General features: G+C 49.2%; 1 protein-coding gene across 1 annotated transcript; it reads left to right on the forward strand.

Annotated features, from left to right (window-relative positions):
• Positions 1 to 196: 196 nt before the first annotated feature.
• FOXD3 (forkhead box D3) lies at positions 197 to 1,499 on the forward strand. The gene is given in 2 exon segments (XM_038753198.1): positions 197 to 1,378; positions 1,380 to 1,499. Coding segments are annotated over 2 exon segments (1,302 nt in total).
• Positions 1,500 to 17,648: the final 16,149 nt, after the last annotated feature.

Here is a 17,648-nt window from a genome sequence, read left to right on the forward strand (position 1 = left end):
TCCCCATCCTCGGGGTCTCCTCTCCATCCTCGGGGTCCCCTCCCCACCCTCGGGGCCCCCTCTCCATCCTCGGGGTCCCCTCCCCATCCTCGGGGTCCCCTCCCCACCGTCGGGGCCCCCTCCCCACCCTCGGGACCCCCTCCCCCCCCCTCGGGGCCCCCTCCCCACCGTCGGGGCCCCCCATCCGGGAGCAGGCATGACCCTGTCCGGAAGCGACATGCCCGGCCCGACGGTCCTGCCGGCCGAGGACGTGGACATCGACGTGGTGGGCGAGGGGGACGAGGCCCCGCCGCAGGAACCGTCCGGAGAGGGCGGGGGCGAGCCCGGGGGGGACCCCCGCCCCCGCCCGGACCGGGCGGACGAGCCCCCGGCCCCGCCGCAGCCCCCGGCCCCGCCCCAGGCCGCGGACGGGGCGGGGGGCGAGGAGGCCCCGACGGCGGCGGCGGCGGCGGCCACCGGCGGCAAGCCCAAAAACAGCCTGGTGAAGCCCCCCTACTCCTACATCGCCCTGATCACCATGGCCATCCTGCAGAGCCCCCAGAAGAAGCTGACCCTCAGCGGCATCTGCGAGTTCATCAGCGGCCGCTTCCCCTACTACCGGGAGAAGTTCCCCGCCTGGCAGAACAGCATCCGCCACAACCTGTCGCTCAACGACTGCTTCGTCAAGATCCCCCGCGAGCCGGGCAACCCGGGCAAGGGCAACTACTGGACGCTGGACCCGCAGTCGGAGGACATGTTCGACAACGGCAGCTTCCTGCGCCGGAGGAAGCGCTTCAAGAGGCACCAGCAGGAGCAGCTGCGGGAGCAGACGGCGCTCATGATGCACAGCTTCGGGGCCTATAGTCTGGCCGCCGCCGCCGCCGCCTCCGTCACCTCGACCGGTCCCTACGGGCGGCCTTACGGGTTGGGCCCCGCTGCTGCGGCGGCTGCTGCCGCTGCTGCGGCTGCCGCTGCGGCTGCGGCCGGCTACCCCTCTCCAGCGGGGTTGCCCTACCCTTACCTGCCCCCCGTGCCCCCCATGTTGCCCCCCGCCGTCGAGCTAGGCCGCAAGGCCTTCGCCTCTCCGCTCAGCCCGGGCCTGCAGCTGCAGCTCGGCAGCCTCGGGGCGGCCTCCTCCTCCTCGTCCTCGTCCTCGTCGTCGTCGTCCTCCTCGTCGTCGTCGTCCTCGTCGACGTCCGCGGCCTCCTCCTCCTCCGCGCAGGCCTCCGCGCCGGCCGTCAAGGCGGAGCCCAGCGGGCGGCCGTCGTTCAGCATCGAGAACATCATCGGCGGGGTGGGGGTGGGGGTGGGAGTGGGGGTCCCCCCCGGGGCCGGGCAGACTTTCGTGCGGCCCGGTGGTCTGGGGGTGGGGGCGGGCCCCGGGCTGGCCCTGGGCCGGGGGGCCCGGGCCCGGGTCGCCCCTGCTGGGGGGGGCCCTGGCCGGACAGTTCCTGCCCCCCGCGGCCTCGGCCGCCGCCTCGGTGGCCGCCGCCGTGCAGGCCAAGTGGCCCGCGCAGTAGCCCCCGCCCCGGGCCACCGGGGTGATCTCGGGGCGAACGGACTGGCCCCGGGGCTACCGGATCCGTCCCGGGGTCACGGGACCGGGCTCGAAGCCCGGGACTGTCCCAGGGCTACCGGACTGGCTTCAGGCCTACCGGACTGGTCCTGGGGATACCGAATCGGTCTCGACGTCCGGGACTGGTCCTGGGGCTACCGAACCGGGCTCCGGGACTGGTTCCGGGGCTACCGAAACGGTCTCGAAGCCCAGGATTGTCCCCCGGGCAACCGGATCGGTCCCGGGGTCACAGGACCGGTCTCGAAGCCCGGGACTGTCCCAGGGCTACCGGACTGGCTTCAGGCCTACCGGGCTGGTCCTGGGGCTACCGAATCGGTCTCGACGTCCGGGACTGGTCCCGGGGCTACCGAACCGGGCTCCGGGACTGGTCCCGGGGCTACCGAACCGGTCTCGAAGCCCAGGATTGTCCCCCGGGCAACCGGATCGGTCCCGGGGTCACAGAACCGGTCTCGAAGCCCGGGACTGTCCCAGGGCTACCGGACTGGCTTCAGGCCTACCGGGCTGGTCCTGGGGCTACCGGACCAGTCCCGGGGCTACCGGACTGGCCTCAGGCCTCCCGGGATGGGCCTGGGGCTGCCGGACCGGTCCTGGGGCTACCGGACCGGTCTCGCAGCCCAGGACTGATCCCGGGGCTACCGGACCGGTCCCGGGGCTACCCAGGCCAGTCCCAGAGCCACCGGACCGGTCTCGGAGCCCAGGACTGATCGCGGGGCTACCGGACCGGTCCCGGGGCTACCGAACCGATCCCGGAGCCCAGGACTGATCCGGGGGCTACCGGGCCCGGGCCGGAGCTAGCCCCGGGACCGCCGCCGGCCAGGCTTGCTGACCCCTCGCTACGACCCTCCTCCGATGGACCTCCGGGAGAATCAATCAATCAATCAATCAATCGTATTTATTGAGCGCTTACTATGTGCAGAGCACTGTACTAAGCGCTTGGGAAGTACAAATTGGCAACACATAGAGACAGTCCCTACCCAACAGTGGGCTCACAGTCTAAAAGGGGCCTGTGCCCCCCGATGCCCCCCGATGCCCCCCAATGTCCCCACTCGTCCGTCTCCCCCATCTCCGGACCCCCCTTGCCAAACCTGCTGACCGGCCACAAAATCACCCTCTTTCTGCCTCTGCCCAAAAAGCCACGAAAACTCCGAAAATCCGGGGCCGGGCAAACGAAAAAGACAAAAAAAAAAATCCTCCTCCTCCTCCTCACCGTCGTTTGTACATATTTGTATAAAGATCTATTGCCTTTCCTTTTGGGGTTTTTATTTTTTTAAGAAAAAAAAAGCCAGTAGATTTAGAGCGCTGAACTTTCACTTTTTTTGAAGGTTCACTCTCCGCAGTTTTATCTGGGAAAAGAAAAAAAAAAGGAGAAAATCGTGGGGAGATTTTAAATATAAAAAAAAATCTTTTCAAAAAAGGCGAAAAATGGTCATTCTATTATAGAAGTCTGTTTATATATGAATGAATATATGTTATTCTAAATGTTATCCCATCGTGTTGTACACACCTTTGTAAATAAATTTGAAAAACGCTATCCCCAGTGTTTTCTTTTGGCTGCCGATGAAAACAAAATTTTCTATGTCCGTGGAACAGGCCGGCGTTCCGATTTTAATTTTCCCGTGAATTCGGGTTTTCTAGTAACGATCAGCGCAGGCTGTTAGTCGTGATCCGTAGAGGAAAGGAGTTTAAATTGGCGCATTATAGATGCGGACCCGATTGAAATGATCATTATTATATATTTTTTTTCGGTTTTGGAGGATCGGAGAATGGTGATTTCATGCCGTTTAACGCTGACACCGGGGCGCGGATAGAAGCAGGTGTATTTTTTTCCCTGTTCCCTAATTTAACAATCTTTCGTTGATTAACCAATGATATCTTTCACCCCGACAGATAATTTTTAAAGGACCACTGAAAAATCAGTTTCGGGTCTCTTCCGACGACTGGGAATTTCGGCTTCCGCGCTGGTTTTAAGAGACCCGGGTCTGAAACCGCACGGACCGTTATGTGGAATATCGGCTCCTTCTGCTCTGTTAGAGAGAGTTGATTACTTGATTGCATTTAAGAAGAGATGTAATTCATTTAAGCTGAGGTAAACCGAAATGACGATCAGGCTAATCCAATTGAATGAATCTTTCCGATCAAATTCCAACCGGGAAAATATCCGGCCGTGAACGATCTAGAGGGCCGGAATTTTAGGGAAGCGCTGCCCGTTTTTTTTGGTGATAAAAATCTCGAATCATTTTCGTGGTTAATGATATCGGCTTGAATAGATCGGTTTCGACAGACGTCGAGAGATTTTCCAATCCGTTTTTTCCCCCTCCTGACTAGCACGGGAGGATAGGTAGGTTTCTACAAACCGGGGCGGGGAAAAGGCCCTCACAAAATCTTTAGGACTGGTTTTGACACAAATTAGGGAATTCGTTTATTTTCACCTTTTACGACTCGTCTTGCCCGGTGAGCGCGCATCCCGTTCATCCTTCCGATTCCCGTTCGTCCGTCCTTCCTTCCTTCCGTCCATCCCATCTATCCATCCATCCATCCATTCAACCATCCATCCATCCATCCATCCGTCCATCCATCCGTCCCATCCATCCGTCCATCCAATCCATCCATCCATCCGATTTTCCCGAGAGCTCAGGAGCGTCTGTGTCGCCTTCGAAATCCCGAATTGGGCGTTTAGGACCTGGGCGAGTAGGAGCGAGCCGGGCGGTTGAAAAAAGACACGGTCCTCGCATCGCCGGAATTAGTTTTCTTGGCGAACGGTAGATACCACTGCGCCCTAAGTAAACATTTAGCTCTCGGACTCCGGATACTAAAATAAAACAAGCTGCCTGGTGATGAGAGGGTTTGAACTTTATAAATAAGAACCCGATAATCATCTGACGCGGAGAGGAACAAGTCACCTTAACCGAGGGGGAGATTATGTATCACAAGGTCTCCGGGCGGGTCCCTAAATGGAGACCCTCCTAATCTCCTTTTACAAGGAAAACTAAACGGATCTAAATTTGTTTGTGTGCGGCGGCTATAAAAGTAACAAGTTGTTTCACAGTTGTGTCTGGCTAATCGGTTTTTACACAAACAGCAAATGGGACATAATTTGTGCAAACGCACGCAGAGGTTATTTCTATATTTAGCTGATACCCCTGGGAAAAGGGGAAGGAAAGCCTCCTTGAATTCACTTTTAGGTTCAAGAAGCTGCTGTTCCAAGGCTTCTAAATGACATTGGATAACAGGGGTCTCATTCCAGCCCTGATCCTTTGTTACTTATAAAATTACTCACTCATATTTCCGTACATAGCAGCGATGCCTCTCAGCCCTGTTGCCTGGGGGCTTTTTGCATAGGGCGGGGGCTTTTTCGTGCTATTTATTGGCCTCTGTGTGTGTGTGTGTGTGTGTGTGTGTGTGTGTGTGTGTGTGTGTATAATAATAATAATAATGATGGCATTTGTTAAGCGCTTACTAAGTGCGGTGCACTGTTCTAAGCGCTGGGATAATAATGGCATTTATTAAGCGCTTACTATGTGCACAGCACTGTTCTAAGCGCTGGGGAGGTTACAAGGCGATCAGGTTGTCCCTCGTGGGGCTCACAGTCTTCATCCCCATTTTACCGGGCTTTGGAGTCGGAGGTCACGGGTTCGAATCCCGGTTCCGCCACATTTCTGCCGTGTGACCTTGGGCAAATCACTTAACTTCTCGGAGCCTCAGTTCCCTCATCTGTAAAATGGGGATGATGACTGTGAGCCCCACGCGGGACAACCTGATCACCTTGTATCCCCCCAGCGCGTAGAACAGTGCTTTGCACATAGTAAGCGCTTAACAAATGTCGTTATTATTATTCTACAGATGAGGTAACTGAGGCATAGAGAAGTGAAGTGACTTGCCCAAAGTCACACAGCTGACAATTGGCAGAGCCGGGATTTGAACCCCTGACCTCTGACTCCAAAGTCCGGGCTCTTTCCACTGAGCCACGCTGCTTCCCTGGGGGAGGGGGGCTGGGGTGGAAGGGGAGGAGGCTACAACTTTCTCTCCCACTAGCCCCCATCTTGGGGGATGCAGATGCAGGAAAGAAGAGGGAAAATCAAATTTCCTGCTACTACCCACCAAACCACGAAAAGGCGTCGACATGAACTCGGGAGAATGGGAGGGCTCTGAGTGGCAACGCCAACGGATTTGGGGGGGTTTCCATTTCTACCTCAGAGAGGATGATGAGGCCAGGGAGAGGTTTCGCTTATAAGGATCGGAGGAAGGAGGAGGTGGATTATTTCAAAGGGAGGAATTTCTGTTTGCTCCATTCCACACCCTTGGGTCCGGCCTCTGCCTCTGAGCCCGCCTCTGAAAACGGTCAATCCCGTTCTCAATCCGGTGCCGCGGCATCTTGCCCCTACCCGTTGGCAACTACCCTCGTCCCCTCGCCCCGGCTTAATGGTGAGGCTGGAAAGAAGGAGCAAAATTAACCGGTTTTTTTTTTTAAAGGCAACAGATTCCGGTGTGATTCCAAGTGGGCTAGGGCCGTCGTGGCAGGTTGTGGCCTGCAGGGGGCATAATAATAATAATAATAATAATAATAATAATAATAATAATAATAATAATAATAATAGCATTTATTAAGCGCTTACCATAGTAAGTTCCTTCTCCTCCTCTTCCACCTCCTCGTCCTTTTCCTCCTCTTCCTTCCCTCTTTCTGCTCCTTCTTTTCCTCTTCCTCCTCCTCCTTTTCCTCCTCTTCCTCCTCCTCCACAGTAAGCACTTAACAATTGCCATCATCATCATTATTATTATTATTGCTATGTGCAAAGCACTGTTCTAAGCGCTGGGGAGCTAACAAGGTGATCAGGTTGTCCCACGGAGGGCTCACAGTCTTGATCCCCGTGTTTACAGATGAGGGAACTGAGGCACAGAGAATAATAATAATAATAATAATAATAGCATTTATTAAGCGCTTACTATGTGCAAAGCACTGTTCTAAGCGCTGGGGAGCTTACAAGGTGATCAGGTTGTCCCACGGAGGGCTCACAGTCTTGATCCCCGTTTTTACAGATGAGGGAACCGAGGCACAGAGAATAATAATAATAATAATAGCATTTATTAAGCGCTTACTATGTGCAAAGCACTGTTCTAAGCACTGGGGAGCTTACAAGGTGATCAGGTTGTCCCACGGAGGGCTCACAGTCTTGATCCCCGTGTTCACAGATGAGGGAACTGAGGCACAGAGAATAATAATAATAATAATAATAGCATTTATTAAGCGCTTACTATGTGCAAAGCACTGTTCTAAGCGCTGGGGAGCTTACAAGGTGATCAGGTTGTCCCACGGAGGGCTCACAGTCTTGATCCCCGTTTTTACAGATGAGGGAACTGAGGCACAGAGAATAATAATAATAATAATAGCATTTATTAAGCGCTTACTATGTGCAAAGCACTGTTCTAAGCGCTGGGGAGCTTACAAGGTGATCAGGTTGTCCCACGGAGGGCTCACAGTCTTGATCCCCGTTTCTACAGATGAGGGAACTGAGGCCCAGAGAAGTGAAGTGACTTGCCCGAAGTCACACAGCTGACAACTGGCGGAGCCGGGATTTGAACCCATGACCTCTGACTCCAAAGCCCAGGCTCTTTCCATTGAGAACACGCTGCTTCTCATTATCAATAATTATTCTTATTATCAATAACAATAATAATAGTATTCGTTAAATATTTACTATGTACCAAAGCACTGTTATAAACACTGGGGCAGTTACAAGGTAATCAGGTTGTCCCTCGTGGGGTTTACAGTCTTAATCCCCATTTTACAGATGAGCTGAGGCACAGAGAATAATAATAATAATGCCATTTGTTAAACGCTATGTGCAAAGCACTGCTCTAAGCGCTGGGGAGGTTACAAGGTGATCAAGTTGTCCCATGGGGGGCTCACAGTCTTAATCCCCATTTTACAGATGAGGTAACTGAGGCCCAGAGAAGTGAAGTGACTTGCCCGAAGTCACACAGCTGACAACTGGCGGAGCCGGGATTTGAACTCATGACCTCTGACTCCAAAGCCCGTGCTGTGTCCATTGAGCCAGGCTGCTTCAAGTGACTCGCCCAAGGTCACACAGCAGACAAGTGGCGGAGCCGGGATTAGAACCCACGACCAAGCCCGGGCTCTTTCCATTAAACCACGCTGCTTAATTTCCTGCCCGATGCTGGATTCCGCTGAATTCATCCTCTCTTGTCTTGGACCAATTTGCCCCCCTCTCTCCCGTCTAACACAACCCCAAGCATCTCCACCCCAAAACCCCACGGACCATAAATTCTCCTGCATCCCCGGAGAGACCTGTCTAGGGTTTTGGAGGTTGTCATGTGGACGGGTCAGAGCACCGACTCTAACGCTATTAGGGGTTCTGCTGGAGGTCATTTATTTTTGCAGAGATTATACGAAGGACGTTGGTGATTAGGGGAATGGATGATGCATGGGAAATTTTCTAGAGAGTCTCTCTAGGTAGAGCGCGCCTGTAGGATGGAGAATATGTCTTGAAGGGGCCTAGATTACACATGCCCAAATATATTCGTTTTAGAGTCGGATATATCTGAATTTAATACCGCTTACGATGATAGGTTTGATTCCTCCAGATATGCATGAAACCTCTTCACCCTTCTCCTTTTCCTCTTCTCATCTTTTTCTTCCTCCTCCCCATCATCATCGGCCTCTTTCTCCTCTTCCACTTCCTCATCACCCTCGTCCTTCTCTTCCTCCTCCTCATCATCATCGTCATCAATCGTATTTATTGAGCGCTTACTATGTGCAGAGCACTGTACTAAGCGCTTGGGAAGTACAAATTGGCAACATATAGAGACAGTCCCTACCCAACAGTGGGCTCACAGTCTAAAAGTCATCACCTTTCTCACCTCCGTCTTCCTCTCTTATTTCTTTCTCCTCCTCCTTCTCTTCCTCCACCATCTCCTTGTCCTCCTCCTCCTCCTCCTCTTCCTCCTCCTCCCCCTTTCCTCTTCCTTCTTCTCCTTCTCCTTCTCCCCCTCTTCCTCCTTTTCCCCCTCCTCCTTCTCTTCCCCCTCCTCCTTCTCCTGCTCTTCCTCTTCCTCCTCATCTTCCTCCTTTTCCTTTTCCTTCTCTTCCTCCTCCTCGTCCTTTTCCTCCTCTTCCTTCGACTTCTTCTTTTCCTCTTCCTCATTTTCCTCCTCCTCCTCCTCCTCCTGTTCCTCCTCCTCCTTCTCCTCCACAGTAAGTGCTTAACAAATGCCATTATTATTATTATTATTATTATTATTATTATTATTATCATTATTATTACTATGTGCCAAGCACTGTTCTAAGCCCTGGGGGGATACAAGGTGACCAAGTTGTCCCACGTAGGGCTCACAGTCTTAATCCCCATTTCTACAGATGAGGTAACTGAGGCTCAGAGAAGTGAAGTGATTTGCCCAAGGTCACACAGCAGACATGTGGCAGAGTCGGGATTCAAACCCATGACCTCTGACTCCAAAGCCCGTACTTTTTCCACTGAGCCACACTGCTTCTCTGTAAGCGCCTAACAAATACCAACATTATTATTCTATGTGCCTCAGTTACCTCATCTTCTTTCATTCATTCATCCATTCATTCAATCGTATTTATTGAGCACTTACTGTGTGCAGAGCACTGTACTAAGCGCTTGGGGAGTCCGAGTGGGCAACATATAGAGAGGATTAAGACTGTGAGCCCCACGTGGGACAACCTGATTACCTTGTATTCCCCCCCCCCCCCCCGCAGCGCTTGGAACAGTGCTTGGTATATAGTAAATGCTTAACAAATACTATTATTATTATTATTATTATTACTGGAATCTTGCAGAACACATCCAGGAGTTGGGAGGGGGAATGCGGGACGATCATCCCCTCCTTCAGATTCCCGGCCAGGAGGTGCCCCCGATCTCATGGGCTTGGGCATCGGAAGGTCATGGGTTCTAATCCTGCCCGCTAGTTTCCTGCTCTATGACCTTGGACAAGTCGCTGCACTTCTCTGGGCTTCAGTTCCCTTATCTATAAAATGGGGATTAAGACTGTGAGCCCTCTGTGGGACAGGGACTGGGGTCCAACCTGATTAGCTTCTATCTACCCCAGCGCTTAAAACAGTGCCTGGCACATAGTAAGTAACTAGCTCACTTCCCCCTTCAAAGCCCTACTGAAAGCTCACCTCCTCCAGGAGGCCTTCCCAGACTGAGCCTCCCCTTTTCCTCTGCTCCTCCTCCCTCTGCTCTATTCCCCTCCCCGCCCCACAGCACTTTCATTCATTCATTCATTCATTCATTCATTCATTCATTCAGTCGCATTTATTGAGCGCTTACTGTGTGCGGAGCATTCATTCATTCATTCAATCGTATTTATTGAGCGCTTACTGTGTGCGGAGCACTGTACTGAGGGCTTGGGAAGTACAAGTCAGCAACAAATAGAGACAATCCTTGCCCACAACGGACTCACAGTCTAGAAGGGGGGAGACAGACATCAAAACAAGTAAACAGGCATCAATAGCATCAATATAAATAAATAGCATTGTAGATATATATATACACATCATTAATATAAATAAATAGAATTCACAAGACAATCCTAGAGCAACTATGACAGACTATCTGGTCTCTGTCTTGAGTAATAAACACTTGTGTATCTATGCACGTATTTATTATTCTATTTATATTATTAATGGTATGTAATCATAATCCATAAGTCAATGTATTTATTTTGATGCTATTGATGCCTGTCTACTTGTTTTGTTGTCTGTCTCCTCCCTTCTAGACTATGAGCCCGTTGTTGGGTGGGGATTTCATTCATTCAATTGTATTTATTGAGCGCTTACAGTGTGCAGAGCACTGTACTAAGCGCTTGGGAAGTACAAGTCGGCAATATATAGAGACGGTCCCTACCCAACAACGGGCTCACAGTCTAGAAGGGGGAGATAGACCAAACAAAGCATGCGGACAGGTGTCAAGTCGTCAGAACAAATAGAATTAAAGCTAGATGCACATCATTAACAAAATAAATAGAATAGTAAATATGGTCTCTGTGGCCGAACTGTAGTTTCCAAGCGCTTAGTACAGTGCTCTGCACACAGTAATTGCTCAATAAATACGATGGAATAAATGAATGAATGCAGTGCTTAACAAATACCATCCTTTAAGAGAAGCCCCTGCTCTCACGGCCCCTTCTTTCTCTAAATTAAACCAACATGGTAACTTGGATCGTTCAGGTCGGATCTGGACGGTCCAGGCTATTAGGGAGGCTTCGCCCAGGGTAATAATAATGATAATGATGGCATTTGTTAAGCGCTTACTATGTGCGAAGCACTGCTCTAAGCGCTGGGGTGGATACAAGGTGATCAGGTTGTCTCACGTGGGGCTCACAGTCCTACTCCACATTTTACAGAGGAGGGAACTGAGGCCCAGAGGAATGAATCGACCTTCCCAGGGTCAAGCAGCAGACAAGTGGCAGAGCCGGAATTAGAACCCACAACTTCTGATTCCCAAGCCTGGGCTCTTTCCGTTAGGCCATGCTGCTTGGGATTGAATGAATGAATGAATGAATGAATGAATGAGTGAGTGGGGCCAAAATTCCCCCCGAAAAGACCAAGCGGGGACAGCTGGGAGTGGGTTACACGGAGGGGAAAGTAATAATAATAATAATAATAATAATAATAATAATAATAATAATAATAATGGTGTTTGTTAAGCACTTTCTATGTGCCAAGCACTGTTCTAAGCGCTGGGGTGGTAATAATAATAATAATAATAATAATAATAATAATAATAATAGTAACATTTATTAAGCACTTACTATGTGCCAAGCACTGTTCTAAGCGCTGGGGTGGCTACAAGGTGATCAGGTTGTCCCACGGGGGGCCCACAGTCTTAATCCCCATTTTACAGATGAGGTAACTGAGGCACAGAGAAGCGAAGTGACTTGCCCAAAGTCACACAGCTGACAATTGACAGAGCCGGGATTTGAACCCCTGACCTCTGATTCCAAAGCCCATGATCTTTCCACTGAGCCACGCTGCTTCTATTCATTCATTCAATCATATTTATTGAGCGCTTACTGTGTGCAGAGCACTGGACTAAGCGCTTGGGAAGTCCAAGTTGGCAACATATAGAGACGGTCCCTACCCAACAGCGGGCTCACAGTCTAGAAGCTTCTAGATACAAGGGGATCAGGTTGCCCCACGTGCGGCTCACAGTCTTCATCCCCATTTTACAGATGAGGCTCAGAGGAGTGAAGCGACTTCCCCAAGGTCACACAGCAGCCATGTGGAGGAGTCGGGATTAGAACCCATGAACTCTGACTAATGAGCCCCGTAAAGCAGGCCTACCTAAATTGCCCCCACCAAAGTCTCGCCCACCCAGACCAGACCCACAGAAGTCACAGCCATTTAAACCACGCCCACCCAAACCATCATCACACACCTAAATCACACCCATCTAAAAGCCACGCCAACATAAAACCAGACCCACCCAAACCACGGCCATGTGTGCCTCGCCCCTTTAGAGCAGGTCCACCCAACTCCTCGTCCACAGAATGATAATAATAATAATAATAATAATAATTGGCATTTATTACAGAAGCCATGCCCACCTAAAGCCACGCCATGCCCACATAAGCAATGCCCACCCAACGCCCCACATAACCCATGCCCATCCAAATGTCCCTCCCACATAAGCCCCGCACACATAAGCCACGACCACCCAACGCTCGCCCACATAACCGAAGCGCTTAGTACAGTGCTCAATAAATACGATTGAATGAATGAATAAGCCCCGCCCCCCATGTCCCACCCATAATAATAATAATTTTAGTATTTGTTAAGCCCTTACTATGTGCCAAGCACCGTTCTAAGCGCTGGGGGAGATACAAGGTCATCAGGTTGTCCCACGTGGGACTCACAGTCTTCATCCCCATTTTCCAGATGAGGGAACTGAGGCACAGAGAAGTTAAAGTGACTTGCTCAAGGTCACACAGCTGACAATTGGTGGAGCCGGAATAATAATAATAATAATAATAATAATGCTGGTATTTGTTAAGCGCTTACTATGTGCCAAGCACTGTTCTAAGCGCTGGGGTAGATACAAGGTAATCAGGTTGTCCCACGTGGGGCTCACGGTCTTCAGCCCCATTTTCCAGATGAGGGAACTGAGGCCCAAAGAAGTGAAGTGACTTGCCCAAAGTCACACAACTGACAAGTGGCGGAGCCGGGATTTGAACCCATGACCTCTGACTCCAAAGCCCGGGCTCTTTCCACTGAGCCACGCTGCTTCTCTATATAAAGAGAAGGGCTGGGCTGGAGAAGGAGAGAAGGGAGGTGAGGTAGGAGGGGGCGAGGGGATGGACAGCCTTGAAGCCCAGAGTGAGGAGTTTTTGCCTGATGCATAGGTTGATAGGTAGCCACTGGAGATTTTTGAGGAGGGGAGTAACATGCCCAGAGGGTTTCTGGACAAAAACGATCCACGCAGCGGCGTGAAGTATGGACTGAAGTGGGGAGAGACAGGAGGATGGGAGATCGGAGAGGAGGCTGATGCCGTAATCCAGACGGGATAGGATGACAGATTGAACGAGCAGGGTAGCGGTTTGGATGGAGAGGAAAAGGAGGATCTTGGCGATGTTGCAGAGCTGAGACCGGAAGGTTTTGGTGACGGATCGGATGTGGGGGTGAACGAGAGAGCGGAGTCGAGGATGACAGCGAGGTTGCGGGCTTGTGAGACGGGAAGGATGGTAGTGCCGTCAACAGTGATGGTAAAGTCAGGGAGAGGGCAGGGTTTGGGAGGAAAGACAAGGAGTTCAGTCTTGGACATGCTGAGTTTGAGGTGGCGGGCAGACATCCAGATGGAGATGTCCTGAAGGCAGGAGGAGATGCGAGCCTGGAGGGAGGGGGAGAGAGCAGGGGCAGAGATGGAGATTTGGGTGTCATCAGCGTAGAGACGATAGTTGAAGCCGTGGGAGCGAATGAGTTCACCAAGGGAATGAGTGTAGATCGAGAACAGAAGGGGACCAAGAACTGACCCTTGAGGAACCCCTACAGTAAGGGGATGGGAGGGGCAGGAGGAGCCCGCAAAGGAGACTGAGAATGAACGGCCGAAGAGATAAGAGGAGAACCAGGAGAGGACGGAGTCTGTGAAGCGAAGGTTAGATAGCATGTTGAGGAGAAGGGGGTGGTCCACAGTGTCGAAGGCAGCTGAGAGGTTGAGGAGGATTAGGACAGAGTAGGAGCCGTTGGGTTTGGCAAGCAGGAGGTCATTGGTGACCTTTCAGAGGGGAGTTTCCGTGGAATGTAGGGGACGGCAGCCAGATTGGAGGAGGTCGAGGAGAGAGTTGGCATTGAAGGAGAGAGTTGGCGTTGAGGACTTAGTCAGGGAAGGCCTCTTGGAGGAGATGCATCTTCAGTAAGGCTTTGAAGAGGGGAGGGGCATTGTCAGAGGGATATGAGGAGGGTTAGGATGTTTCAGACCAGAGGCAGGTGTCGTTTTTTTGGTTAAGTGTGGTTCGGGCCTCTGGTAAACAGAAAATGGGGGAAGGAGAGTGGGGATAAGTGCTCAGTAAATAGGACTGACTAACTGATTGAGTGGGAGATGGCCCCAATCAGAGGATTCATTCATTCACTCAATCGTATCTATTGAGCGCTTACTGTGTGCAGAGCACTGTACTAAGCGCTTGGAAAGTACAAGTCTGCAACACATAGAGACGGTCCCTACGGCTCACAGTCTAGAAGGGGGAGACAGACAACAAAACAAAACATATGGACAGGTGTCAAATCGTCAGAACAAATAGAATTAAAGCTAGATGCACATTATTAACAAAATAAATAGAAAATAAATAGAATGGAGGATGGGCCAGGAGACCTGCTGACCTTGGACAAGGCAAGTAATATCTCTGTGTTTCAGTTGCTCTATCCAGAAGAGGGGGCCGAGAATGTCTTGAGCGCATTGCCTGGCAAATAATAAGCACTTAAAAAATACCATATAAAAATATATATATAAGTAATTGATTAGAATATTCCTCTCCCCTCCCTTGTCAATCCTTGGATTCCTTTCTAGAAACCCCCAAGATGGTATTCACATTGCATAAAGTACAACCGATGATTGCTCGCCACTGACCTTGTATGCAAAAAAAGGAAGGTATGATTCAATAAACGGTGTTGGTGATGATGATATTGGAGGTGGACTGGTCTCCACAAAGTTAGATTCGGTGAGAATTCCTACAGAGCCGTCAACGGAGACATGAAAAATCCTGTTATTGCAAGAACAGATGCAGAGAGATCAGAGAAAGATCTATCCCACTTCAAATGCATAACACTGAATTCCATGTGAGTGCTTAATTGCGATTGTAAACTATATGGGGATTAATCAATCAATATATGGTATTTATTGACCACTTGAAAGGTACTAAGCCCCTGCTTAAGAACAATAAAAGCAAGCCACACATGCACTGCTCTCAAGGTGTTTCCAGTTTAATAGGAGAGACAGACGGGCCACCGTTATTTGACAAATCAGGGGAGCAAGAGGAAGAAGAAGGCTCTAGCAGGAAGAAGTTGAAATATAGAAAGATTGAAATAGCTGAATCAATAATTCAACGTACAAGTCCATTTGTAAACAGAGAAATAAAAGCACGCCCAGGTACTTCAGTGTGGAAGAAAGGAAAAAATACGTAAATCCTAAGGGTGGCTGCTGAATTTGTCAATCAGTCAATCCACGGTATTTACTGAGCACTTACTATAGGCAGAGCACAACAGAGTTAGCAGGCACGTTCCCTGACTACAGTGAATTTACAGTCCAAAGGGGGAGACAGACATTAATATAAAAAGTAATTTATAATATTTAATTTAAATATATGTGCATGAATAATAATGATGGTACTTATTAGGTTCTTACTATGTGCCAAGCACTATTCTCAGCACTGGGGTAGATACAAGGTAATCAGGTTGTCCCACGTGGGGCTCACAGTCTTCATCCCCATTTTACAGATGAGGTAACTGAGGCACAGAGAAGCGAAGTGACTTGCCCAAGGTCACACAGCTGACAAGTGGCACAGTGGGGATTAGAACCCACAACCTCAGACTCCCGAGCCAGGTCTCTTTCCACTAAGCCTCACTGCTTCTCTAATAAATGCTGTGGGATTAAATTGACAGGACTTGAGGTTTTGTGAATGAATCAGGGATTCCCTCCTAGATGTAATTTGTTTTGTGCTTTATCTCCTTTGCTATATATTGTAAACTCCTTAAGGAATTGCATATTCTAACACTATTGCACTTTCCCAAGGGTTTAGTACAATGCTGTGCACTCAATGGGTGCTCAAAATAATGATGATGGATGATTTGATTGAGAGACACGCTAAAACTTTTTATTACAAATTTTAGCCCTCATATTGAATTAGCAAACAGCTACTCGTTCATAGGCAATAAAAAATGCTAATTTATTTTACGCCCTGTGTCCCACCTTGGGGTAAGGTGGGTTAATCGCTTAGAACAGAGCTCCAGCGCTTAGAACAGTGCTTGGCACATAGTAAGCGCTTAATAAATGCCATCATTATTATTATTAATGTTGTTCACTCAATGGGTGCTCAAAATAATGATGATGGATGATTTGATTGAGAGGCACGCTAAAACTTTTTATTACAAATTTTAGCCCTCACATTGAATTAGCAAACAGCTACTCGCTCACGGGCAATAGAAAAATGCTAATTTATTTACCCCCTGTGTCCCTCCTTGGGGTAAGGTGGGTTAATCGCTTAGAACAGTGCTCCAGCACTTAGAACAGTGCTTTGCACATAGTAAGAGCTTAATAAATGCCATCATTATTATTATTAATGCTGTGCACTCAATGGGTGCTCAAAATAATGATGATGGATGATTTGATTGAGAGACACGCTAAAACTTTTTATTACAAATTTTAGCCCTCATATTGAATTAGCAAACAGCTACTCGCTCACAGGCAATAAAAAATGCTAATTTATTTTACCCCCTGTGTCCCTCCTTGGGGTAAGGTGGGTTAATCGCTTAGAACAGTGCTCCAGCGCTTAGAACAGTGCTTTGCACATAGTAAATGCTTAATAAATGCTATCATTATTATTATTAATGCTGTGAACCCAATAGGTGCTCAAAATAATGATGATGGATGATTTGATTGAGACACTCTAAAACTTTTTATTACAAATTTTAGCCCTCACATTGAATTAGCAAACAGCTACTCACTCATAGGCAATAAAAAATTCTAATTTATTTTACCTCTCGTGTCCCTCCTTGGGGTAAGGTGCCTTAATCGCTTAGAACAGTGCTCCAGCGCTTAGAACAGTGCTTTGCACATAGTAAGTGCTTAATAAATGCTATCATTATTATTATTAATGCTGTGCACTCAATGGGTGCTCAAAATAATGATGATGGATGATTTGATTGAGAGACACGCTAAAACTTTTTATTACAAATTTTAGCCCTCATATTGAATTAGCAAACAGCTACTCGTTCACAGGCAATAAAAAATGCTAATTTATTTTACCCCCTGTGTCCCTCCTTGGGGTAAGGTGGGTTAATCGCTTAGAACAGTGCTCCAGCGCTTAGAACAGTGCTTTGCACATAGAAAGCGCTTAATAAATGCCATCAATATTATTATTAATGCTGTGTACTCAATGGGTGCTCAAAATAATGATGATGGATGATTTGACTGAGAGACACGCTAAAACTTTTTATTACAAATTTTAGCCCTCATATTGAATTAGCAAACAGCTACTCGCTCATAGGCAATAAAAAATGCTAATTTATTTTACCCCCTGTGTCCCACCTTGGGGTAAGGTGGGTTAATCGCTTAGAACAGTGCTCCAGCGCTTAGAACAGTGCTTTGCACATAGTAAGCACTCAATAAATGCCATCATTATTATTATTAACGCTGTGCACTCAATAGGTGCTCAAAATAATGATGATGGATGATTTGATTGAGCGACACGCTAAAACTTTTTATTACAAATTTTAGCCCTCACATTGAGTTAGCAAACAGCTACTCGCTCATAGACAATAAAAAATGCTAATTTATTTTACCCCCTGTGTCCCTCCTTGGGGTAAGGTGGGTTAATCGCTTAGAACAGTGCTCCAGCGCTT

This window comes from Tachyglossus aculeatus, chromosome 10, assembly GCF_015852505.1.
Source record: "Tachyglossus aculeatus isolate mTacAcu1 chromosome 10, mTacAcu1.pri, whole genome shotgun sequence".
In the NCBI taxonomy this organism is placed as follows: Eukaryota; Metazoa; Chordata; class Mammalia; order Monotremata; family Tachyglossidae; genus Tachyglossus; species Tachyglossus aculeatus.